This window comes from Leucoraja erinacea, chromosome 17 (genome assembly GCF_028641065.1).
Source record: "Leucoraja erinacea ecotype New England chromosome 17, Leri_hhj_1, whole genome shotgun sequence".
NCBI classification, from domain to species: Eukaryota; Metazoa; Chordata; class Chondrichthyes; order Rajiformes; family Rajidae; genus Leucoraja; species Leucoraja erinaceus.
This window is the reverse complement of record NC_073393.1, coordinates 19825440-19852540: the sequence shown is the minus strand read 5'-3', so window position 1 is coordinate 19852540 and position 27101 is coordinate 19825440. Positions and strand designations below refer to the sequence as shown.

General features: G+C 45.4%; 1 protein-coding gene across 5 annotated transcripts; it reads left to right on the top strand.

Moving 5' to 3' along the window:
• Positions 1–27024, top strand: LOC129705252 (oxidative stress-induced growth inhibitor 1-like). Of its 5 annotated transcripts, none has more exons than XM_055648751.1 (7): positions 1–214; positions 2275–2379; positions 13306–13393; positions 17423–17559; positions 18434–18625; positions 19261–19352; positions 24866–27023. In XM_055648751.1, the coding sequence occupies exons 3-7, from the start codon at positions 13345–13347 to the stop codon at positions 25851–25853; spliced, it is 1458 nt and encodes a 485-aa protein (XP_055504726.1). In that variant the 5' UTR covers positions 1–214; positions 2275–2379; positions 13306–13344; the 3' UTR covers positions 25854–27023. The 5 variants fall into 5 exon arrangements, with proteins under 5 accessions (XP_055504726.1, XP_055504724.1, XP_055504725.1 ...); XM_055648749.1 differs by having other exon boundaries at positions 1–272; XM_055648750.1 differs by having other exon boundaries at positions 1–597.
• The last annotated feature ends 77 nt before the right edge of the window (positions 27025–27101 follow it).

The following is a 27101-nucleotide window of genomic DNA, read 5'->3' as shown; positions in this document are numbered from 1 at the left end:
AGGACGCTGCTTTCACAGAGGGGTGACCGCTCCACGCTAAATACAAATTAGAAAAATACAAAAGCTCTCCCACACTAAATCCGCTTAGACCGCCAGCCTGTCCCCCGGGTCACGGGGACAGAGCGGAACTGTCTTTTGCAACCCGCCGCCTCGCCGGGACGTTCAGCACATTTGCAGTGAAACTGCCCGGGATTCCCACACGATGCCGAGCGTGGTAGAAAGCCGAATTGTATCCTAGATTGGGAAGGTCGTGTTTTAATTTGAGAACTATTGTAAATATTCCGAAACCTGTTTAAATCTCTTGTTTAAAAAAACAATGAAAACCAGTGGGGGGCTAAGAACAGCAGGAAAATGTTGCCTTTCAAAGTCCTTTTTGAAATGCATTCAATGCGTTAAAGCTAGAAACACAGCAACTGGTTTACATATTACAAAGTCATGGTGATGAATATGTTTAATTTATTGACTCTGAGATAACCAGCTCAATCTGTGCTCTTGCAAATCACCCTTAGGAATTTAGAAGACGATTTATGATTAGCTCAAGGCCTCGAGCGCCGGCCATTTCAGCGGAAGAAACAGCTTAGTTACAAAACGTTATTGGTAAGAGTGTGAGTGAACTGAGTGTGAGGAATTAGAGTATGAGTTGTCAGAGTGTGAAGGCACTGAGTGTGAGGGGTCAGTGTGAGAGGGGGCAGAGCATGTGGAGTCAGAGTGAGTTGTCAGAATGTGTGTTTTAAGAGTGTGAGTTATCAGAGTTTGAGTGAACAGAGTGTCAGGGGTCTTCTTCTTGCGTATGGCAGGCACAGCCTAAAGTTGTAGGACAACTTGTTTTATTTGATTGCCTTCGTCGAAACAGGGCCGATCACGTAAAGGTTGCAATCTTCCAGTGCGAGGGGAGAGAGTGTGAAAGGACAAATTGTGAGGGGTCAGCTTGAGTGGTGAAAATGTAATGGGGTTAGAGTATTTGGTTAGAATGAGGTCAGTACAGTGAGGGGGTCAAAGGATAAGAGTGTGAGTAGTGTAACAGAAGAGCAGGAATGTTTTGCCTTTCAAAGTCCTGTTTTAAATGCATTCAGATTCGGATTGAATCTTTATTGTCATTGTGCGGTGTACAGTACAGAGACAACGAAATGCAGCTAGCATCTCACCCAGAAGAGCGAACACAGAATAATGGAACATTAATATATATATGTACATACAGTAGCAGTAGTGCAATTTTTCTGGGGGAAGGAGTGTCCGGGTGCAGTGACTGGCAATCACCAAGGTGCAGAGTTAGATTGTGTAACAGCCGCAGGGTAGAAGCTGTTCCTGAACCTGCCAGTCCGGCAATGGAGAGACCTGTAGCGTCTTAAAGCTAGAAACACAGCAACTAGCTTACATATTGCAAAGTCATGGTGATAAATATATGTTTAAGCAATTGTCTTGGGGATAACCAACGGTACTACCCACTCTCCACAGCACAGGCAAAACATCTGAGTATCTCAGATAATCTTGAGATTATTTTTAGGCAAATGCTTTTTCCTGACTGTGCTCTTGCAAATTACCCGTAGGGTTTTGTAAGGACAGAAGACGATTTATGATTGTCTCAAGGTCCCTAGGCCTGGCCATTTCAGCGAAAGACGCAGCTTAGTTACAAAATCTTCTTGGTTTAAATAAACGTAATTAAAACAAACGCTTAAAATCTTCTAATCTCTTTGCTAATAACTACAATCTTCCCAAAACTATCAAGATTTCAAAAATGCATTTCCCCTTCCATTCTCTGCATTCGGCGAGTTCAACATTCCACATCCCTTCCTGTAATTTCCCAATTTGCATATCGAGTCTCTTCTGCTGTCATAAACCAAACTGCTGGAGGAACTCAACGGTCAGGTAGTATCCGTGGGGAGGGTTGGGGAAATAGAGGTGTGTTGTTTGAATTCCTCCAGCAATTGGTTTTTAACTTGGGATTCCTACATTTAGTCTCTTGAAATTCCTCTGCTGTTTCATATTTATTTTGGGGTGTGACTTTCCTGACAAGACCCTCCAGGGCATTTCGGAAGACAGTCATAGAGAGGCATGAGGGGATGAGGACAGCAATTTTCCTTCCTTGGACAAGGCTTCCAGATGGATCCTTGCTAGGATCAGGTGGCATTATGATCACCACTGTTGAAATTGGCTTTTTAACCCAATTTAATTTCGACTCGCATGGTATGCAACAGGCGTTTTGCCCTATTAAACCCACCAAACAGCAAGCACACATTTACAGTTATGCTACACTAATCCAATTTTTCCTCCCAGCACATCTTTAAGAGGAAGGGGAATTATCTTTCCAGTGCCTTGTGGGCCTGCTGTACGAAATCCATGTGTTGGAGCCAACGAGAAGAGTGTGGATCAGTCTGCTAGGTAGGCCATGCATTTTATACCTGGTCTGAGCTCTTGCTTTTAAATATTTTGAACCTGGTCTGAGCTTCTTGCTTTTAAATATTGATTCATCAATAGACTGAAGGCTATTCGGACAGGAACGTGGAGACAGTAAAGTTGAGTTCAGTAAAATTACTGCTGATCTGATTGTATTCTGAAGATAGACCAAAAATGCTGGTGTGTCTGGGGAAAAGGAGTAAGTGACGTTTTGGGTCGGTACTCTTCTTCAGACTGAAAGATAGACGAGACTAGATCAAACCGGGCAAGCAACAGATCACAACAGGAAGGGAGGAGTCCATTATAGCCTGTTGTTGGCTGGGGAAGATGTGCTAATGACAGGGATACAAAATTGCAAACAGTGGAACTAGTAGGATGACGGGGGGAGGGGTGGACAAAATACAGAAATTACTTGAAATTAGAGGTGCTGTTCCACCAATTGGCCTGTGGCCTCACTCTGACAGTGGGGGAGGCCCAGGATAGGAAGGTCAGTATGGAAATGGGAACGCGAGTTAAAATGTTTGGCAACTAGGAGATCGCATAGGCCAAAGCGGATTGAGCGTAAGTGTTCAGCGGAACGGTCCCCAAGTCTACGCTTGGTCTCGCCGATATTTCTGCATTTGTTCCCCTACTCCCCCACCCTCATCATCCACTATTAGTACTGGGACATGGTCTGTCAATGAGGTGGATAATGCTGAGGGAACTACAATCAAAAGGATATGGATTAGCATAGAATGGGCAAATAATTAGTGGGAGGTGTTTGAAGATTACATTATTCGGGAACTGTGCCTGAATAGGGTAAAGAATCAGGAATAGAGTTTAATGAACCCATCGTGATACGTTAGCAAGGCTATGCAAAAAGCAAACCAAATACTTGGGTTTATTTTAAAAGGAGTAGAAATGAAAAGTAAATAAGTTATGCTAAACTTGTATAAAAACCTTGGTTGGACCACTCAGTGGAGCTCTGCATGATGTGCCATAGAAAAAATGCAGAAGCACATGAGAGAGTGTGGATGTGGTTCACAAGGATGTTGGAGATGTGAGTGTTTATTCATTGGGGTGCGGGGGGTGGGGGGTGACTGGTAGGGCATAATGGTCGGTTTCTGGTCTTGTGTATAGGATTAGAGTCTAAAGTGACATTGATTATCCTACAACTTTAAGCTGTTCACGCCATATGCAAGATGAAAAAGATGCATTGGGAAACGATGGACCCACTGGACTTGGTTTCTCTTTGGAAATTGAAGCTGGAGGCTGAACAGGGAACACTGAAAAGCTAACATTCTTTATCTCAGTGGTACCATTGTGGGGAAAAGCATCACCAAAGGCTGTCAGTGATCGGGGGTCTCCAGGATACCGATAGGAATTTCAGAGGAAACGTCTTTACCAACAGAGGGGTGAGGCTGTGGAACTCATGCCCAGAGTAACTGATGGAAGTGAAGAATGGGGGAGGCATGGGATGGGTATAAAGGGTCACGCCGAGGCCTGGGGATTAGAGAGGGAGGGAACCGTTCAAGTAGAGCCACGTGGACTGACAGGGCATAATGGTTGGTTTCTGGTCTTGTGTATAGGATTAGAGTCTAAGGTGACATTGATTATCAGTGCGATGGCTGAGTCTGTATGTGTGAAGGATGTTTGAATGGGAGCAACAAACTCTGAGGTGAGAGGTCAGTCTCAAGGTTGACAGGTCAGACTGGCCACTGAATGTGGGGTCAGCCTTTCAATATGATGACATGAATACAGCAATTGTTTGCAAAGAGAGCACAAATTGTGTGCTTTGGTAAATACCTGAAGGGTTGGAGTGACTTTGGTTCAGGTTGTGAGGTTCAAAGTATGCTTTGGCCAGAGGGCTGCAGAATGAAAGGTCAGTGCATTAAAGTTCGGTGTGAAGGGGTGAACGTGAAGGCTCACAGAAGAAGGGATCAGAGTGTGAGAGAAATGAGTGAGGAATTAGTTGTCAGAGTGTGAAGGCACTGAATGCGAGGGGTCAGTGTGAGAAGGGACAGGGTATGTGGAGTCAGAGTGTGAGTTGTCAGACTGAGTTATCAGAGTGCGAGTTATCAGAGTGTGAGCAGTCAGAGTGTGAGGGGTGAGAGTGTGAAAGGACAAAGTGTGCAGTCAGTTTCAATGGTGAAAGTGAGGGGTTAGAATGAGGTCAAGATGGTGAGGGGTCAAACTGTGAGTGGTGAAAGTGTGAAGGGGTAAGAGTGTGAGGAGTGTAAAGAAACAGAACGTGATGGTCCAGAGTGTGAGGGGTCAGAGAGAGGGGTGCAAATGTGAAGAGTCAGAGTGTAAAGAGACAGAGTGTGAGACGGAAATGTAAAACATCAAGAATGTAAGGGGTTAAAGATTGCCTGTTACAGAGTGTGAGAGGACAGAGTGTGAGTGCCAAGTCATGTGAGGTCAGAGTATGTGGGGACAGACTGTGAATGGTCAGAGTGTGCAGGGTTAATGTTCAGGCATGTGTCCCATTCTTTTCTGTCGGCCAGCCCTCTGATACTCTCCTGACACTGCAGGCTCCCGGCTCATTTGTGCCGAGTCACGCTCTCTCAGCAGCTTTGCCCGACCCACCCCCCTGCTCAGGCTCCGCCCTGCTCCTGAAGCCTATGTTAACTCCAGTGACTGTCACGAATCCCGGGAGTGAGCAGTGTGGTGCCAGACTGTGAGCTGGGGAGCCCAGCCTTATGCACAGCAGCTGTCTCGGTGCCCGGCCCCAGCAGGTAAGGTCTTGATCTGCCGAGCCTCCAGCTACAACATCGCCCCTTCTCACCGGAATGTTGAAGGGTAGAGGGGAGGTGTTGTCAGTCCTCGCCCCCTACAGGAGCCACTGGGTAGTGGTTGGGAAACAATACCACCTCCTATAGCACCTCCCACCCACCAAGGCATCTCCACAGAACCCCTGTGCAAACGGGTCCAGCGGAGACCCATGAACCCCAGACCTGAAGAATCAGGGTGGAAGGGAGCTTTGGAATGACGTGCAGGGTAAGAGCTACCCTTCTAACAGGAGGCACCCGGCTGTCTCCACCACTGCGCTCCCAAGAGAATGAGCAAGGATAAGACAGCCACAGTTCTGTGGGAACCCCGACACTTGCTCTCCATCGTTTCTCCACGGGCACCCGAGGTTGCGGGCAGCCACAGCTAAGGCTCAGTAAGAAGGTTTCAAATCAACTGCTGTGTGTTGGCACAACAGGCTGAGCCGCAGTCTGCTGAGGAATGGAGCCAAGGGCCCTCAAATCAGAGTTGATAACTTCCCTGGTGGGTTAATCCCCATTCTTGGCTCTCGGTCATGTCTGGCTCTCGGTCATGTCATGTCTGTGCATCAGCTGCCTTGCCTCCAGGTTCTTCCACCATGTCCACCATGTGCTCTGCAGTTCGCAGGTTCTTTACCTTCAGGAATATGTGGAGATGTTCCTCTTCCTTTGAAATTCATGATTACTTTGCTGCTGTACTCCCTGGTTCAAAGAAACATAGAAACTAGGTGCAGGTGTAGGCCATTCAGCCCTTCAAGCTAGCACCACCATTCAATATGATCATGGCTGATCATCCAAAATTGGTCTATGCCCTGACCAAGGAAGGCAAGAACACCAAACCCTCCCCCCCCCCCCCCCATCCTGATTTCCTGTTTCACCACTTTCAAGGAACTATCTACCTGTACCCACTGGTGCCTTACTCTGTTTGGGTAACAAAGTTTTACCCTGACTGAATTCACAAATAACTACCAAAATATCTGAGACATGGAATATAAATTGGCTGCCAAGGAATTTATGTCAACTTTTGTTGTATTTTCATTTCACATTTCTTGATTCATGGTATGGGCGCATTATGGAAAGTTGCATCAAGGCAAGGGCAGCCCAGTGGTGCAGCGGTAGCATTGCTGTCTTACAGCATCAGAGACTCGGGTTCGATCCCGACTATGGGTGATGTCTGTGCAGAGTTTGTACTTTCTCCCTGTGACCTGTGTGGGGTTTCTCTGGGTGCTCGGGTTTTGTCCCACATTCCAAAGATGTGCAGATTTGTAGGTTATTTGGCTTCTGTAAATTGTTACGAGTATGTAGGATGGAACTAGTGTACGGGTGATCACTGGTCAGCGTGCACTTGGTGGACCGAGAGCCCTGTTTCCACGATATATGCATTCCTTATATATGCAACACCACGAGAGATGCAGACAGCAGCACCAAGCACCATGATAAAAGATAAAGTGCTGGAATAACTCAGCGGGTCAGGCAGCATCTTTGGAGAACATGCACAAGTGGCATTTTGGGCCAGGACCTGCAGGAGGGTCAGCTGCAGAGTTCTCGCACACAGGCAATACCTTAAGTGCACGATCAGATGCCAAGCTCCAAATCACCGTCGCCTTCATCTCTGAAGCAGGTGACAAGATGGCCTTACACTTAGCGTTCTGAAAACAATGTCCCTCAACATCTGGTCCCCACCGTACAAGCAGCATTTCCAAAATCTTGGGAGCTGTCTATCCATGAAGGCAGACAATGGATCATAAGACTACATATGGATATTGGAAGATTAAAAGGTTAAACCTGGCACCGAGCTAATGATCTACTGGGCAGCAATGAGCAGCAGTGATCCCTACCGTGCTCTGTTTCTGGATTACCCACAGCAAACATCTCTATGCACCAGAACAATAACATTCTGCTTGCACAGAATGCTCCACAGGGAAGGATCAGCAAACTGAGTCTACTGGCCAGCACCCCAGCACTGAGAAACCCGTTACTCCCAGTTGATTACCTTGGGCTGGGCATGTCATTTGCAGGTCAGCCATCCAGCTTGGAGCTCCATAGTGGGAAGAGGTGGATAGCGGAAAAAAGTCCACGGATTTATATAAAATTTCTGTGAATAAATGTGACATCCTGATTGACTCCTGGGAATCGATGACCCATGGTCACTCAAAGTGAAGGGGAGACATTAGTGAGAACCTCAGGCTCATGTATTAGGAGAACGCAGAATCCCAGCATAAATCAAGGTGGGATGGCACCATCTCCCGCATTATCCACTGGCCCCATCAGACACCATCTACTTGGCCATGGAGGAGTGCAGTTCCCACAATGTCTTCAACAGACATTTCAAAATCACTGCACCTGAGAGGAAGCAGGTCACCTTCACTGTCGAGGAACTGCCTCGGATAATGAACACAATAACCAGATCATTTTGGGGATGGACAGTTGTGACTGGTGCTGGAACCCTTCCTCACAATCTATGGAAATGGTTGCATGGAGGGGTGTGACATTTTACATGTGCAGGTTTACCGATGATATCAAGCTAGGCAGTTGTGTGGACTCTATAAACAGAATACAAAGCAGCTTCCTGAAGTTGGAGCAAGGCTGAGTCACTGGGGAACCACCCGCCAGATGGGCCAGGTGACGTGGAAATATGAAGTAATCCACTTTGATGGGGAATAATTAAAAAAGTGATCGAAAGGCATTGGCATTCACAGAGATTTGGATATTGTTGCAGGTGCAGCAAGCAACTGAGAAGACATGCCACATGTTGGACTTCATTGCAAGACTTGAGTAGAGACATCTTACTCCAAATATACAGGGTGCTGATGAGACCAAATCTGGAGTTTGACGTATTGGTCTTATCTCCCTACCTAAGGATGTGAAGTGTGTACAATGCAAGTTTGCCACATTGATTACAGGGTTAGTGCAGTGAGTAAATATGCTGAGCCTGTACCCTCTGAATGAAAATTAAAGATAATGTAGGTAAATCAGTCAGAATTCCTTTATGTTCTCAAGTCCACTGCCTTCATCCTTCATTATGAAGTCAATGTAGCTTTATGGGATACTGGCCAGGCGGCTTTTGGAGTATCATGTGCAGTTCTGTTCATCCCATTACTGGAAAGATGTGGAAGCATTGGAAAGAGCGTGGAGGAGGTTTACAAGAAGGATGCTGGATTAGGGGATATTGGCTGCAGATCTGGATTGCTTTCTCTGGAATGTTGGAGATTGCAGGGAGACCTGATACAAGTACATAAAATTAAGAGAGGCATGGGTAGAGTAGATAGTCTGAATCTTTTCCCCATGTGGAAAAATCCAAAACTGCACAGCATAATTTTAAAGTGAGAGGAGCAAAGTTTAAAGGAGATGTGAAGGGCAAGTCTTGTACACTGAGGTGCCTGGAATGCCCTACCTGTCACGGTGGTTAAGGCAGATATGATAGTGGCATTTAAGAGACTTTTGGATAGACATATGGTTATGCAGGGAATGGTGGGATATGGATTATGTGCAGGCAGCTAAGATATGGTCTTGGCACCATGTTCGGCACAGACATTATGGGCAGGACTGTTCCTGTGCTATGTTCATCTTTTCAATGTTTCTATTGAAAAGTTATGCCAAGATAAACCGAGTTATTACACTCATTGATAGGGACACTGTTCCAGCTGCTGTCCATGAGAAAAATTCCAGCGGCTGTTTGTGAGAGGGTGTTGTTCCAGTTGTTTGTGAGTGCTGCTGTTCCTGTTGCTGTCAGTAAGGGGAGTTGTTCCAGCTGTTTTGTCAGGGACTGCTCCTGCTGTTTGTGAAGGATACTGTTCAAGCTCTTGCCAGAGGGGCACTGTTCCAGATGTAGTTAGAGGGGCACTCTTCCATCTGTTGTCGGAGGGATGCTGTTGCAGATGTTGACAGAATACTGTGCACTTAATTTAGCTCTGTGGCGACTCTCATGTGACTGAGGTTTATTGCTCTGGCGACTCAATGCTGCTACCCTGTGTCAGCAGGTCTCAGTACAGGTAGCTCATGGAATGTTTGGCTGTGAGCTATGTAAAGTTGAGACTCTCATGCATTGGGGTTTTGTGGTGAACTGTTGCAATGTAAGAGCCATCAGTGACCACACTGGGGACCAACATCATTTTTCACCTGCCGTTACCACCACTATCTGCCTACTTCTTGAATTATTTCCTATCTGTATAACTTCTGGTCATTTAACTTTGGGTGAGGTCACTGCTGGCTCTTAAAATGCCACAGTTTACTCCAAAATGAACAATTCTCCTCATTCATGGGCCAAAGCGTCACCAACCTGCCTTCTGTCCCGTGTTGTCTGAAAGCCCAGCTTTGTGACATTTACTCTATTCCTTTCATCAACCTTGTCAATTACCTCACCAAAGAAAGAATTCGGTCAGGTTAGGCAAAACAACTTGCCTTTCACAAACTCACACCGACTCGCATTTATCAGCTCAAGCTCTCTTTTCCCCTGTGTAGTTTCTAAAAGTTGTCCCAGATCCAAGGTTAAACTGACCGGCCCTCAGTTACTGGTCAAATCTCATCACACTTCCATCCCACTCCCTCCTTCATGCGTATACCCTGTCCTGAAGCTGACTCATTAACTGGCCTTTCCACTACTCTTTTATCACCTCCACTGACTCTCCTTCCCGTGGGGCACAGGTAGTATCAGAGATCAGCGCATTAGCAGAGATCAGGGTGAACTACTCATCTGCTATTCCTGCCTGTGTACAGAGATCACCTTCCTTTTCTGTAATCAACCCACCTCTTCCTCCAGCTGCTCATTGTTTAACTCCTGCGGAAAATTGCTTTTAATGTTGATTATGTGATATTAATAAGACTCTGCTATTCTTAGAAATTGCTCAGAAAGAATACAGTGATGGGTTAATCAGGCTCAGTACACAGAGGAGGAAGGAAACACACAGAACAGGCCAATGGATTAATCTAACAGAAGATTTGAGGAGTAATCAGCCACAATAGGTGTTCACATGTCACTGTGTGGTGGATAGTCGAGACCAGCAGCAGCAAGGGGACATCAAATTGTGTGGGTTATAAATAGAAGATAGACACAAAAAGCTGGACAAACTGTGGGACAGGCAGCATCTCTGGAGAGAAGGAATGGGTGACGTTTCGGGTTGAGACTCTTCAGATTCTGAAGAAGCGTCTCGACCTGAAACATCACCCATTCCTCCTCTCCAGAGATGCTGCCTGTCCCACTGAGTTACTCCAGCTTTTTGTGTCTATCTTTGGTTTAAACCAGCATCTGCAGTTCCTTCCTGTACACAGGGCGTGCTGTGGGAGGTCCTGCATCAGAAGCGGATGAAACTAGGGAACATAGATTGAGGGGAAGGGGGAAATAATTTTGGTGGGGATCCGATGGATATTTGTTTCACTCAGAGAGTGCTCAATATCTGGAATATGCTGCATTAGAGAGTGGTGGAGGTAGAGTCGCTGACAGCATTTAATAAATGTTCAGATGAGCCCATGAATCTCTTAGCCTTAAAGTACAGTGCTAGGTGATGGAATTAACATGGATGAGTGCTCATTCATAGGTGTGGATTTTGTAGGCCGAATGGCCTGTTTTCATGCAATGCCAGTCCATGAATAGTTTAGTTTAAATTAGTGGTTTATTGTCACGTGTACTCATGTACAGTGAAATGCTTTTTTCTGCTTGCTAACCAGTCAGCGGAAAGATTATAAATGATTACAATCGAGCTGTCCATAGTCTACAGATACATGATAGGGGTGGAAGATTGCAACCTTCAACCTTCACCTGTTTTGATGAATGCAATCAACCCGGCGTGCACAATCAAATAAGATCAAATAGAACAAGTTGTCATACAACTTTAGGCTGTGCACGCCGTACTCAAGAAGAAGAAGAAGATACATGATAAAGGAAATAAACTTTAGTACAAGGTAAAGCCAGTAAGGTCTGATCAAAGATAGTCCGAGGGTCTTCAATGAGGTAGATGATAGCTCAGAGCCACTCTCCAGTTGTTGATAGGATGGTTCATTTGCCTCATAACAGCTGGGAAGAATCTGTCCCTGAATCTGGAGGTTTGCGTTTTCACATTTCTATACCTCTTGCCTGATGGGAGAGGGGAGAGGATGGGGTGATTGCTGTGAGTCGCGTCCTTGATTATCCTGGTGGCCTTGCAGAGGCCGCATGAAGTATAGATGGAGTCATTGGAAGGGAGGTTGGTTTGTGTGATGGTCTGGGCTGCATCCACAATTCTCTTCAATTTCTTGCGGTCTTGGATGGAGATGTTCCGCTGTGATGCATCCCGAGAAAATGCTTTCCAATGCAATATGCAGAGGTTGGTGAGAGTTATTGGGGACATGCCGAACTTCTTAAGCCTTCTAAGGAAGTAGAGGTGTTAGTGTGCTTTAGAAACATAGAAAATAGGTGCAGGAGTAGGCCATTTGGCCTTTTGAGCCTGCACCGCCATTCAATATGATCATCAAGTCAAGTCAAGTTTATTTGTCACATACACATACGAGATGTGCAGTGAAATGAAAGTGGCAATGCTCGCGGACTTTAGTGCAAAAGACAAACAACAAAACAACCAAACAAATTATAAACACAATCAAAACACACATATTCTTTTACATAATAAATAATGGAAGGAAAAACGTTCAGTAGAGTTAGTCCCTGGTGAGATAGGCGTTTACAGTCCGAATTGCCTCTGGGAAGAAACTCCTTCTCAACCTCTCCGTTCTCACCGCATGGCAACGGAGGCGTTTGCCTGACCGTAGCAGCTGGAACAGTCCGTTGCAGGGGTGGAAGGGGTCTCCAACATGGCTGATCATCCAACTCAGTATCCTGTACCTGCCTTCTCTCCATACCTCCTGATCCCTTTAGCCACAAGGGCCACATCTAACTCCCTCTTAAATATAGCTAATGAACTGGCCTCAACTACCTTCTGTGGCAGAGAATTCCAGAGATTCACCACTCTCTGTGTGAAAAATGTTTTCCTCATCTCGGTCCTAAAAGATTTCCCCCTTATCCTTAAACTGTGACCCCTTGTTCTGGACTTCCCCAACATCGGGAACAATCTTCCTGCATCTAGCCTGTTCAACCCCTTAAGAATTTTGTAAGTTTCTATAAGATCCCCCCTCAATCTTCTAAATTCTAGCGAGTACAAACCAAGTCTATCCAGTCTTTCTTCATATGAAAGTCCTGACATCCCAGGAATCAGTCTGGTGAACCTTATCTGTACTCTATGGCAAGAATGCCTTTCAAAGCAATGTTATTGGCCATTGCTTTGATATGACTGGTTCGGGGCAGTTACTGATGATATTTACTTCTAGGAACTTAAAGCTTTCAACCATCTCTACTTCTGTGCCGTCAGTGTATACTGGGGTATGTGTACCACTTCGCTTCCTGAAGTCGATCATTATCTTCTTGATCTTGGGTAGACAAAAATGCTGGAGAAACTCAGCGAGTGAGGCAGCATCTATGGAGTGAAGGAAATAGGCGACGTTTTGGGTCGAGACCCTTCAGACCTGAAACGTCGCCTATTTCCTTCGCTCCACAGATGCTGCCTCACCCGCTGAGTTTCTCCAGGATTTTTGTCTATCTTCAATTTTCCAGCATCTGCAGTTCTTTCTCCTTTATCTTGCTCTCAATGATAGAAAAATTGTGCCTTAACACCAGGTCTCAAAGTTTTCAATCTCCTTTCTATTCTCTGTCTCGTCATTATTTGATATCCGTCCCACCACGTTGGTGTCATCCAGGAATTTGTAAATGGAATTGGATTTATATTTGGCTGCACAGTCATGTAAGGAGTAAAGAGTGGGCTAAGAATGCATCCTTGTGGAGCACCAGTGGTGAAGATTATTGTAGAGGATGGTTTGTCCCCTAGCATCATTGATTGTGGTCTGTTGGATTGGAAGTCCAGGATCCAGTGGCAGAGATGAGTGCTGACTTCAATTTTGATGAGTTTGGTGATGACCTTGGATGGGATAATGGTATTAAAAGCAGAAAAAAAATCTCTCATAGGTGTTTCTCTTCTCCAGATGTTCCAGGGATGAGTGTAGGGCCAGAGAGACAGCATCAACCTGTTATGGCAGTTATGCATTCCATAACTAACCTCTCAAAACATTTAATCTAGATTGGGTAAGACGGCCTCTAGGGTTAATCCTGTTGCTGATATTAACTCCTAACCTTCTGTTTTGGCAGATTGAGAACTCTGGAAACATTGGAAGCAGTGTGTGGACAATGGACCAGACCATGAAAGAACTTACTCCCATCCCTGTCGTTATAATCGGTAAGCGAGCTCTACTAACCATCATCCCCATCACCCCCTTCTACCAAGTCACTCCAACTATTGTCCAAGTAACATCGCTGTGCTGGAGGAAGGAATCCCGGCAACACTTCTTTGTGAGATCTGCTCACTGTAAGGGCTCAGGATGTAAAATCGCCTGGCGCCCTCAATCCTCTCTTTCAATGTTAAATTAAATATTGTAATAATTTTGTATCTCCAAGCACATTATCTCCTCCTTCCATCTCTGTTTGAATATTGTAGTGCAGTTTCAATTCCTTAGGCCTAATCTATTGTTTGCAAGTGTGCAAATGATTGTATAATCTTATGTGTTCACCTGGATTAATGACCTGCAGTTTATATTAATGCAATCCCAGGAGGTATCTGTGTGGTTTTACTAGGTGGAAACTCATTGGCTGAGCTCCACCAAGTATTTTAAAGGGACTATAGAATCACGGAAAGGTTTCAGCACAGAAGGATGCCACTCAGCCCATCAAATCTATACTGTTCTGATGTAAGAATATGCCAGCAAGTTCCACTCTCCCACACCTGAAACTTCCTCCCTGATTTGGACATGCAGTGAAATGTGTTGTGCTGCATGTTTTGCTGGCTAATGCAGGATAACTGACCATGATTTATTTTAAATTCACTTTACTGGTGAGTGTTTTATTTAAAAATTTCCTGCCTGATCATTTAGCGCACATTTTCAAATGATATTAAGAGTCGAGAGAGTATAATTGTCAAATGCACCAGGAACAGAACAATGAAATTCTTGCTTGCTGCAGCTTATAGACACCGGAGGTCATGGGGCCATTGAGTCTATGTCCACTCCCAGATCAACCCAGTCGATCCTAGTCACCCACATTTTCTGTAGCCTGTTCTTTTGTGCGGTATTTGCAGCAGCCAATTTACCTCCCAACCTGCAAATCGTTGGGATGTGCGAAACTAGAGCACTTGGGGGAAACCTGGCTCACATGGAGGGCATGCAACACCACACTGCGAGGGCCGAAGGCTGTAATCAAACCCGAGTCACTGAGCTGTGAGGTTGCAGTACCTGCTGCTTCCCCACTGTGCTGCCCTTTGATCCTGCAATTTGTTGAGATCCAAGTAACAGAGGCACATATGCTATTCAGTGGCAACTGATGACAAGAGGGCTCGATATAACTGTCGAGTTAGACCCTGACCATTCCGACCTTCACTCCACTCCTGCTCTTGTCCAATCATTTCCAACATAGGCACAGCGCTTTACTGCAGTCCTCCAGTTAAAGTTTCTTAAGTAGACTATCCAGATCTTAATTGTTGAAATAAACTGCATGGTTTACTTGCACAATTCTACTCAGTTTAATTTAAAGTGAATATTGCAAACTTGTTTCATGCTGACAATGAGCTCACCAATCAGGATCTCTGATGAAGGTACTAATTGCCTCTCCCTATATTAAAACACCACCGGCCACTGTGTGCAAACACCAACTGGCAATCTAACACCTGCTCCTGCATTAAGTGCTTTGACCCGAGACATGTTTTCCCGTTGTCGAAGCTGTCTGCCCTACTGTGTTTCCCCAGCAGTTTGTTTTTTCTTGTCCAGCATCTGGTGTCTCTTGTTTCTCCACCTGAGACGGTTGACAATAACAAGACACATCCCCTAAAGGGAACGTGTCTCTGAAAACATTGCCATACCGATAATTCTGAAGTCATGATCATTTACTGGTTGCCCTACTCGTACTGGAGGCGGGGGCCAATTAATTCAAGGCAGGTGGGATGGTTTGGGGACGAGGCTGTTCTCTGTTCATTAATTTCACCCAGTAGTCTGCACTAAGCAATGCACAGCTGCTGGAATAGTGTAGTGGTGGACAAGCAGGGTACTGGCATGAAACGTCTGTGGTCGCTGGGGAGTGGACCATTAGAGCTGAGATAAGCTCAGTCATACAGCACAGAAACGGGCCCTTTGCCCCACCATGTCCATGCCAGGGGTTTTGCCCATTTGCCTGGATTAAAATTCCATGCCCATTTAAATGTCTGTCTAAATGCCTTTAACACAGTGATTGTATTAGATTCCACTACCTCCCCTGGCAGTAACATCCAGATATTGCCACTCTATGTGGTAAAAGCATCCCACATACCTCTTTTAAAACTCCTTCCTCTCACCTTGAACCTATCGCCCATTGTTTTTGATATCCCCACCAAGGGGAAAAAGGATAGTGACGACCTGTTCTATCAATGTCTCCCATAATGTTACAAACCTCTATCAGGTCACCCCTCAGTCTCCTTAGCTCCAGGGAAAACAAACCCAGCCTTTCTCCCCATAGGATGACATCCTAAATGAATCTAAGTGAATCTCTCTTGCCTTCTCTCCAGCACAACCCCATCCTCCCTATAGTGGCAATGAGAACTGCAGACAATATTGTAAGTGTAGCCTAACTAGAGTCTTGCAATATAACATCCCAATGCGCGTATTCTATTTCCCGACTTCTGAAGGCAAACCTGCTACATGGCTCCTTCACTGGCCTATACACCTATGTTGCCACTTTAAAATAAATGTAAACTTGGACTCGATCTCCCTGTTCTTCAGCATTCATTGTGCCCCTCCATTCACTGTACATGCCCAACTCCTGCCTCCTTTTCCCTTCGTACAATGCAGGCAGGGCTTGAAACTGGAGACTTTGTATCTGCATGGGTGTATGTCTCGACAGAGTGATGCGGTTCCCATTGTACCTCAAAAGGATTGGTGTGCATGGTCTGTCATAGCTGATGTTGGTGATATAAGATATCAGAGGCAACTTCTGGTCTATTTCCATGCTGTTTCACACTGATGAAACATTTTTCTGAAGCAGCCTTTCACTCTCGCCAGCCATGATCTGTTGCCAGCAACTCCACTTACTCTGGGAAACACAGGCAGCATCACAAGATGCAAGTTGCATCTGGGAGAGCTGCTCCTGTCTGTTCTCAACCAGCTCCCTCCACCAGTGATTGGTAGAGAATGGTTGGAATTTCATCCATATTTACCTCTTTCCCATTCCCGCACCACACCACCACGCCCCTCCATGACTGCTAAAAACTGCTTACTATTTTCATCCACTATCATCTAGGCAAGGAATTCCTTAATATGTAGGAAGGAACTGCAGATACTGGTTTATACTGAAGATAGAAACAAAATGCTGGAGTAACTCAATCGATCAGGCAGCATCTCTGGAGAAAAGGAATAGGTGACATTTTGGGTCTGATCCCTTCTTCACACCGAAAGATTGCAAAGCCCAGAACAAAACAGGGCCAGCAACAGATGACCTCAGGAAGGGGAAGGCCACAATGGCCCATTGTTGGCTGGGGAAGATGTGCTAACGACAGGGATACAGGCATGCAAACAGTGGAACAAGTAGGATGATCTGAAGAAGGGTTTCGGCCCGAAACGTTGCCTATTTCCTTTGCTCCATAGATGCTGCTGCACCCGCTGAGTTTCTCCAGCATTTTTGTGTACCTAGGATGATTAGGGTGGGGGAAGGGGGAGAGAGGGTGGAAAAAATGCAGGTAACTTGAAATTAGAGAGATTAACGTTCATACCACTGCGTTGTAAGCTGCCCAAGTGAAATACAAGGTGCTGTTCCTCCAAGAAAAGAATGGAGGGATGGAGGAGAGTGGATGAGTGGATGTGTAGTGAAGAGGAAGTAGTTGCAGAGGGAAGAGTGAGCCTGCAATGGGAAGGAGGATCGGGGAAAGACGAGTTGCTGATGTGCATCCTGTGAACATCACTCACTGCGGTCTCACTGACTGATGGTAGGAGGGTAAGGTGCTGTCTGGACTGGATGATGCCTCAAGCAAGAGTTGGATCCATCTTCCTCCCAATCCAGCACTATCATGCCCTTTGCTTCTGAGCAGTGTTCAGTGTGAGTTTCCATGTTTCTTTAATTGCAGACACCTCAAGCAGCTGAATTAACTAGAGAGGCCAACTCACCCCTATCACCTGGAGCAGACTCCATTAGCGACACAAAGTGTATAGTGACTTCACACCCCTTAACATTTTTTTTTATTTATTTCAAACAGGGAATGGTCCTTCAGCCATTTGTCTGTCATACTTCCTATCAGGATATAGACCTTACTTCAAGGAATCTTCAGTCCATCCCAATCCTATTCTTCAACGGAAATTGGAGGCAAATCGGGGGAAATCCATTGTAAATCAGGTAATCAACAGTGACTGAGCTTAACAGCAAATAGTTTCTGGCTTTTGCTCTTTCGCTCCCTTTTGAACTACTTTGCTACTTACTACTTAGCTTTTGGACTACATATTTATAGAATCATGGACATTTCTAGCGCAGTAGAAGTCATAAGAATCAGTGAGAGACACAGCATGCTCTTCACTCCACCTGGTCCATTCCGACCATCAACCACACATGTACACTGATCCTACACTAATCTTAATTTGTATACTTCTTGCAATCTCACCACCCACTCACCTACACATGAGGAGAAATTTATAGCAACCAATTATCTTTCAATGTGCACATTGAGGAGAACATGCAAATACAGCACAGACAGCAATAGAGGTCAGAAATGCACCCAGGTCTCTCGCACTATAGAGCTAGCAGCTCTATCCACTGCACAGCTGTGCTGCCATTTACTTAATCTTTGTCCCATTCAGCCATGAACAATTCCGGTGGCACTGTGGCTCAGCAGTAGAGTTGCTGCCTTACAGCGCCATGTATTGTATTCATGTATAGTTTTTACTTTGACAGGACAGCCGGTAAACACATTTTTTTCACTGTGCCTTGGTACATGTGATAATAATAAACAAAACTAAGCTAAAGCTTCTCTGTACAAAATGAAAGATGGGCAGAACTAAAGATGGGGAGCTGAGACAGAAGATCTAGAGACACCAGTTTCACAAATGGTTCTTAGAGGGATTTGAGGAGTTGGAATGAACAGGCTTGCTTTGCACTAAGCTAGGGAGCTAATTGGCTGCAGTGCTACATGTGGGGGCTCCTTGTTCAGCATCTCTCCATCATACACCTGCTCATCGATATTTTTACACCTATTTGTCTCCCCTGCCATTCCTAGGACCTGCAGTTCCTGTCTGAGGGATTGGAAGGCCGTTCACACAGCCCGGTTGGCATCCTGTTTGATTCTCTTCTTCGTCCTGATGCTGATTTGGGTGTATCTGTGGATTCAGTGCTCAGCTGGAGGCTTGAACCTGACCAATATATTCCTCACCTGGCTCTGGGCAAAGGACCACTGGGAGGAGTTTGGCACGTAAGTTCCTGATTATGCACTAGTGGCTGTGTTTGACTGTGGATGGTGGCATATTTTTGTGTTTATATATGGCTTTGTATTACATCCTTAATAACATGTTCAATAAACAATATGAAAACTGTTGAAAAATAACCAATGGTTCTAATCACATTTATAATCCATTGGATCAAACACCCCTCCACTCTGTGTAGGAAGGAACTGCAGATGCTGGTTTAATCCAAAGATAGACATAAAATCATCATAAAATGCTGAAGGTGTCTATCTTTTCTGGAGAGTCGACTTGAAACGTCACCCATTCCTTCTATCCAGAGATGCTGTCTGTCCCGCTGAGTTACTCCAGTATTTTGTGTCACCCTTCCATCCTCTGTTTCATTATGCACCTCTTCACTCGTTTGACCTAGTTTGACCCATGGCTGTGTGATCCAGTGGGACAGAGCTATAAATCATAAGCTACACTTTCTCCTTATGTCTTCTCATTCAAAGTACCAATGGTGAATTACCCAATGACACAACATCCTGCAACCCTGACGTTTCTCTTCCTATCAATGACCTCTCAGCTAAGTAGCTTTCATTAACTTTGGAAAAGCACAATAATATTCAGGATTAACCCTTACTTGATTTTGTTCCATTGGCAGTCTATAGAGGGTTCCGTCTTCACCCTCAGCCTTGGGGACTGGATGGAGCTGCCCGACCTCCCTTTCAGGGACTGGATGAGGGACAAGAGAAGGTAAAGGCTTTATCAGATTTAATATGCCTACACTGACCTGCCTGATTTTGTTCCAACATCTTTTCAACCCTTACCAGCCAATATTACAATGATACCACAAACATGTGCCAATTGAGATCACATTGAGGGAAGATTTGGATTTGAGCTAAATGTGGTGCAGAGAGTTGCACGGTACAGCTGCAATTAGAGCTAATGTCTCTGTGCCAGACACAGGGTTCAATTGTTACCTCAGATACTGTCAGTGTGAAGTTTTAATATTCTCTCTGTGACTGAGTTTTCTTCATGTGTCACCAACTCTTACAGCATGGATACTGGCCATTCTTTAGAGACTGCCTAACATACAGATAAGATGGTCATCATCCCATTATCCATGGGGCAAAATTAACTGCAATTTCACCAATTTTCCAGCACTGGTACAAGTTCTTGAAGGTAGCAGAGCATGTAGATAACATGGCTTTGAAGGCATATGGGTTATTAGTCGTTAGTCCGGCAATGAATTCAAGAGCAGTGAGGTTATAATCCAACTTTATAAAACATCGATTGGATCTTAGCTGGAGTAGTACATAATGCTCTGGTCACCAAGGTGGAAAAAGGATGATATAGCACAGGAGAGGGTGCAAAAGAGATTCACCAGGATAAGCATGGGATGAACTATGTCAGCAATGTGGACAGACTGGACAGCATGGGTCTGTCACCCTAGAATGGAGGAGGTTAAGAAAGGGACTTGATTGTGATGCCTAAAATGCTGAGGGATATAGATCGGGTAGACGGCAGGCCATTTTTTCCCATATAGATAAAAATGTAGGACATGGCTGTGGATATTAGAAGAAGAGATTTAGAGAGAATCTGTCGGGGACCTTTTGCACCCAGATTGCAGCGGGTACCTGAAATACCCAGAGAAAGAGAGTAGTGGAAGCCGCATGACTCCATAACTTTTAGTGTACTGGGCAAGCTATAATTCGGAGAACAATTTGAAAACTGAATTCTATAACAAAAGATTTGGTATCTGTAAGTTGGTAAAACTCCAGTAATCAGTAAGTGGACAGGAAACCAGGTATCCTCAGTCCATCAGTTACGTATTTGCCTGCCGCCAGGGAATAAACCCTGGCCTGGGCAACATGTAAACTCATGGAGAACATGAAACAAAGTGAAAAACAGTCAAATTTTAAAGTGTCATTGAGTCATCGATTCACAGGATTATTCAACACAGGCCCTTCGGCCCACCATGTCCATGCCCACCCACACTAATTCTATTTGCCCACTTTGGAACCTCATTCTTGTCTATTTGCGTGTCTGCGTAAATATCTTTTATCCTAGTAATTGTATCTAATTCTACCACCTCCTTTAGGAAACTTTTCCCCATATTGAAGGTAACTAACACTATATGACATAATCTAAAAGATCTACCCCTAAAATCCCCCCACGAGCTCCTGATTTGAAACCCCTTCCATGGATAAAAAAATCCTGATTATGTATCCTCTCGTACTCTTGGATACTTCTTTCAGCTCTTCCCTCGGCCAGCTTAATTCCAGGGAAAACAAGCCTATCATGACCAATCTATTTCAAATGATCTTTTCAGGCACCAATTGAAAGGCGTTTCGACAGGTACTTGGGTTGAGAAGGAATGGAGTGACATCTAATGGTAGCAAATGGGATTAATGTAAAACGGGACCTGTTCTTGCTCTCTTTGAAAGAGGCGCTGCCCGCCCCAGTGAGTGTGCAAACGTGGAGCCAACCCGTAATATGAGTGGGAGTATTTTCTCAGTCAGACTTTGTCGACAGTTGGGGTGGGGGATCTGGGAGAGAGAGATAGAGCTGGCGATGCCGCACAGACGGAAAAGTTTGATAACGACCTATTAAAATCCATCCTTCGGCCACTCGGCAACCTGGGATGATCTGATCTGACAGCCCTCTCCCTAGCTCGCTGCGTGCCCGATCCTATGCAGAACCTCCACAAAACCTTTGGGCTTCGGGTAACACCTGCACAAAGAGCCTCTGCTAACAAGGGCTGGCGAACTGTGCTGGTCAAAGTGCACTGGGCGAGATAGCTGGGGGAAATGCACCGCAACCACCACAAACTTGGAACAGCACAGACCCTCTACTCAATCTATCCAATACTAAAGGACAGGCATTTCGCAATTAAATGTCTTATATCCAGGGGAGCAGTACTGCCGGAGCTCACTGGAGCGCCGCTCTGGTACCTCTGTAAAATCTTACAGGGATCCTGGATAAAGTGAACGCACTATGTTCTTATCCCAGATTGGAGGATATTAAAACTGGAGAATATAGGCTTCAAGTGAGAGGGGTGAGATTTAGGAAGGGGTTCAAGGATAATAATTTCACTGAGAAATTTCACTGAAGAATCTAGAGGGTTGTATGCCATATCCAGGAAAAAGGGGCTGCTGCAGAATGCTACCTTGGTCAGCAAAGACTGGTGCACCGACTCGCCCGTTGCCGTGCAGTCTATAACTGCATAACTCCACAGATTGTATTAGGTCTCATTGAAAGCTACTGTCTGAACGATCACGAACAAAGGTCCATCCTACAACGTCCCCAGCGCAAGACTTGCAGGATGATATCAAGGAGCTCGGCTCCAACTGCAGTAGACAAACGATAATATTTCAGGTGGAATGAAGTTTGAGTGGAATAAATAGTGTGACCACAATTGCTTTGGCAGTGGATAGTCTTGCTGCCTAAAGGGGCACACCCACCACAATCTAATCAAATGAACGACAGCCAAATTGTAACTGTAAAGGTTTGTCTGCATCTGGCAGATTGTTTCCTGACATGGCGTCAGAGGCAATCGCTTACGTTTCCCAGAGTCTCGCTTGTCGCAGTGTGAACACTTGCAAAGGCGGTGGCTTGTTCTTTCAGTGAAAATAAAGATATAACGATTTAACGTTATTAAACCTCTGTTTGACCCTCATGGGAGACTAGCTTGCCTTCCCCTGCCTGTATCAGATAAAATATTTTTACACACAAATTATGAATAAAGATAAGAAAATGTTTCAAACACAAGTAATATTTTCTTATTCCAGTAGCAAACACATTAAGGATTAAATGAAGATAATAAATTCGTTAACTTTTTGAATATCTCATAATTGCATATTAATGAACTGAACTAGAACTGGGACTATGTACAGTAGTGTATAGAAACATAGAAAGAACATGCAGGAGTAGGCTATTCGGCCCTTCGACAATGCCGATTAATATGATCATGGCTGATCATCCAACTCATTTATCCCGTACCTGCCTTCTTCCATACCGTCTGAGCCCCTTGGCACAAGGGCATCTAACTCCCTCTTAAATATAGCCAATGAACTGGCCTCAACTACCCTTTTTTTTCCCCCATTGACCACTCTTTGAAAAAAGTTCTCCTCATCTCAGCTGTGACCCCTTATCCTTTCCCCAACATCGGAACAATCTTCCTGCATCTAGCCCGTCGAACCCCTTAAGAATTTTGTAAGTTTCTATAAGATCCCCTCTCAATCTCCTAAATTCTAGAGAGTATAAACCAAGTCTATCCAGTCTTTCTTCATAAGACAGTCCTGACATCCCAGGAATCAGTCTGGTGAACCTTCTCTGCACTCCCTATATGGCAATAATGTCCTTCTACTAATGTAAGTAGTGTATGAACAGCAGAACATGAAAGGAAGCTATTGAGTTGACAGAATTCTAGATTAATTAATTGGTAGACTAGTTAACAATTTATACACAGTTTATACAGCGCTGCGCTCGCTTTTTTTTTCCCCCAATGACGTTTGACAAATCCAATGCGTTTTTATCGGAATACCGAACTTGCTTATTGTCAGTGCAACGGCACCCCCTCCTGTGGTGACCAGAACTGCAAGCAATACTCTAAGTGCAACCTAACCAGTGTTTTGTAAAGTTGAAAGAATGCAGTTGCTGGAATCTTTTCAAATCCAAGTGCTAACTTAGAAAACAGGCTGAGTTCCCACAATATTTACCTTCAAGATAAAATGTTTTGTTTCCGTGCAAATCACATCTGGCAACCTCCCTTCCACAGCCTCCAACTTTATAGTTTCCCAACCTCACGCTGCCCATTTCTATCCCCTTCCCAAAATCCACAAACAGGACTGCCCTGGCAAACAATTGTTTCTGCTAGCTCTTTCCCAACATACAGTAACTGATCTCCAAATACGATTCTTTCCTATCCTCTAAATATGCATAAGCAATTCCTCCTCGTCACCTTCTTAAAGGTACGTCCTTTAATTCTAAGGCTATAACCTCAAGTCCTAGACTCTCCCACCAGTGGAAACATCCTCTCCACATCCACTCTATCCAAGCCTTTCACTATTTGATAAGTTTCAATGCAGTCACCCCTCATCCTTCTAAACTCCAGCGAGTACAGGCCCAAGTGCCATCAAATGCTCATCATATGTTGACCCACTCATTCCTGGGATCAATCTTGTAAACCTTCTCTCGACCCTCTCCAGTCCCAACACATCCTTCCTCAGATATGGCGTCCAAAATTACTCACAATACTCCAAATGCGACCTGACCAGTGCCTTATAGAGCCTCTGCATTACATCTCTTTTTTAGTATTCTAGCCCTCTTGAGATAAATGCTATCATTGCGTTTGCCTTCCTTACTACCGATTTGGCTTGCAAATTTACTCTTTGAGAATCCTGCACTAACTCTCCCAGTCCCTTTGCACCTTTGATTTCTGATTCTCTCCCCATTTAGAAAATAGGCGACACCATTATTCCTACTACCTAAATGCATGACTCCACACTTTGCTGCACTATATTTCATCTGCCACTCTCTGCCCACATTCCCAACCTGTCCAGGTCCTTCTGCAGAGTCCCTGCTTTCTCTACACTACCTGCCCGTCCGTCCATTTTCGTATCAGCTGTAAACTTGGCCACAAAGCTTTCAATCCCCTCATCCAAATCATTAATATACAACGTGAAGAGCAGCGGCCACAGAACCGACCCTTGCGGAACTCCGCTAGTCATTGGCAGCCCTTTGCATTATGATTTGGATTTCTTCCCTTCCACCTATATTCCTGCCTCAGGGTTCACAATTTGCACTTCTATCCTTATTTCACACCTCTTGTCTTTTCATCTTTGGCTTCTGTTCAGCTGTTTGCTTATCAACCCCCCCCCCCCCCCCCCCCCACACCCCCTCACCTGTATTCGCCTATATCAAGCCAGGCTTTGTCTCGCCTCTCTGTCTTTCCAGCCCCCAATCTGTGTGAAAGAGGGGCCCTACCCAAGACGTCTTTGTCCAGAGATGCTGAGTTCCTTGAGCACTTTCTTTCTTTTCTTTTGTAAACCAGCGTCTGTATTTGTCTGTATTTCCTTGTTCCTCTATCAGTAGCATGTTGAGTTGCAGTGTAAAGGATAATAATCTCGCTGAGGGGTTTGGTGACTTCTCGAGTGGTTACAGAATTTTGTGGTTCTAACAAATACAAGTTGTGGGAGAGACGGACGAGTCATTTTCAATGGTTCCCCAACAGACCACCACTGATGCGTCTGCTTACTTTGCAGGTGCCTACGGAACGACAGAGCCACAACGGCGGACATTGCCCAGTACTACCAGCACTACGTCCATGCTAAAGGGCTGGAGGGCAACTTCGTGTGCGGGACCGTTGTCACCTCGGTGAGGCGGTTCAGTGGGCCTTCTGACCGGGAAGAGGAGCCATGCATGGCCCAAGCGGCCGGAGCTCAAACCGCCGACACCTCCACTCGCACCGGCCTGTTCGAGGTGTCCGGTTATAGTCAAATGAAGGATGGCTCGAAAGAGACCTTCTGCATCTATGCGGAAAACATTGTCCTGGCCACGGGCACTTACGATAGCCCCGCTCGACTTGGTGTGGACGGAGAAGATCTTCCATTCATTTACCACACGACTTCGGACGTGGAAACGGCCATCAGCGAGCATCAAAGGGGAATGAGCAGTGACCCTATTTTGGTAGTGGGGGCTGGTCTGACTGCTGCCGATGCTATCATCGCCGCTCGCCACAGCAATGCCCCAGTGGTCCATGTGTTCCGCAGGGAGGTGAATGACCCATCTCTGATCTTCAACCAACTCCCCAAAGTGATGTATCCGGAATACCACAAGGTTCATCAGATGATGATACGGCAGGTCTGTATCAGCACCGGCCCGTACGACGACTACCTCAGCCTTCCGAGGCACCAGGTGATCGGTTTCACCCCCGACAGCAAGTGCATCCTTCGGGACTTGGAGTCGAGAGAAAACAGGATAGTCAACTTCTCCACAGCCCTCGTCCTGATTGGTTCAGACCCCAACCTGACGTTCCTGCCTGACTGTGGAAGGTCGCTGGCAGTCAATGTGGGGATGCCAGTGCACGCCAAACGCAACCCCATCGAGGTGGACTGCTACACGTACCAGTGCGTGCAGGAGAGTGGCGTCTATGCCCTCGGGCCGCTGGTGGCCGACAACTTTGTCCGCTTCCTGCAAGGAGGTGCTCTGGCCGTCATCAGTGCTCTGCTCAAGGACCGGGCCGATGCCTAAAGTCCAATCCAGAGCCAGCCTTCAAGCAGCCGAACACTCAAACTTAACATTAACATGGTGGTTGAAGGCCAGCGAGGGGTCTCCTTTGGGATCCCGCCTTCATTTTGCGCCACTGAGTGATGCAAATGAATCCCTCCTTCATTTTGGTTACACTGAGTGACACGAGGTGCGAAGGGCAGCTCACCGGCAAAAAATGTACTTTGTGGGGAAAAGCACAGGCGCCTGTCAACCAAAGTGAAGTGGGTGATATAAACACAATGATAAGTGGTGTGTACCTGGTTTAAAGCCTATTGTCTGAGAAGATCTGTCACAATTTTCCCACTCACCAGCACACGTTAGATAAGCTCAAGCAAGGGATAGGGACCTCTCTCGACATAGCTTTTGTGTGTGTCAGCGAACCAGACAGAAATTCTGTGAATCCAGATTTCCTGGAAAAACACGTTCAGGCCCGTATTTATTCCAGGAAAGCCCACTTGGACTCTGGGACCATGCAGATTCATTGGGAACCACAAATTGAGGGCCAGGCACTTAATCAGCCCCCCCTGACAATTCCAGGCAGACGCTGCTTTGTAAAGTTTCTGTGTTGGCGGACAGTCCAGGCCAACAGAGTAAAGTGCCTGTGTGAGTGAAGGTCTTGGTCATGGGACCATGGAGTACAGAAACGGGCCCTTCGGCCCACCACATCCACATTAAAGCATCTGATTCCATTTGCCAGCACCCGGTCCACTGCTCTCTATGTTTGACAGATTCAAGTGTTCGTCATGTACCTCATGTTAGAGTCTCTGCCTCCACTACCCCTCGGGCAGTGTATTCCACAATCTAACCACCTCCCTGGGAAAAGATCCTCTCAAAGCCTCTTTCCCTAACATTCAGGAACATTTGCCTATAGTTTTATACATCTCTGCAATGGGGAATTGTCTTTCCTACTATCTCTATCACACCCTCATTCAAGCCTACTCGGATTAATAATTCAGCCTGACAGTTAGTTCTACATGTAGACAGAGGTTGATAGATGGTTGTCTTAAAGCTTCAGTTATCTCTCCCAGTGTGGGCCAATGTTGCAATTAATCTCAGGGTATACGGCAATTTCTCTACTGAACATAATTTATTTTCTACCTGTATATCTAAAGTTTGTAAAGACTGACATTGTTCTAATAAAGTAATATGTTTTACTGTAAAACGTGCAATGTTGCATTTGTTTTTCTAAAAGATTTAATATAAAAAAATAGCTTCACAATAAAGTTGCTG

What these genes read in the sequence shown, in the direction of transcription:
- LOC129705252 (XM_055648747.1), top strand. Translation starts at nt 5,076, where the DNA reads ATGCACAGCAGCTGTCTCGGTGCCCGGCCCCAGCAG. An exon ending in CACTGGGAGGAGTTTGGCAC is followed by an intron (nt 18,626 to 19,260) that starts GTAAGTTCCTGA and finishes TTCCATTGGCAG; the next exon opens with TCTATAGAGGGTTCCGTCTT. An exon ending in TGGATGAGGGACAAGAGAAG is followed by an intron (nt 19,353 to 24,865) that starts GTAAAGGCTTTA and finishes CTTACTTTGCAG; the next exon opens with GTGCCTACGGAACGACAGAG.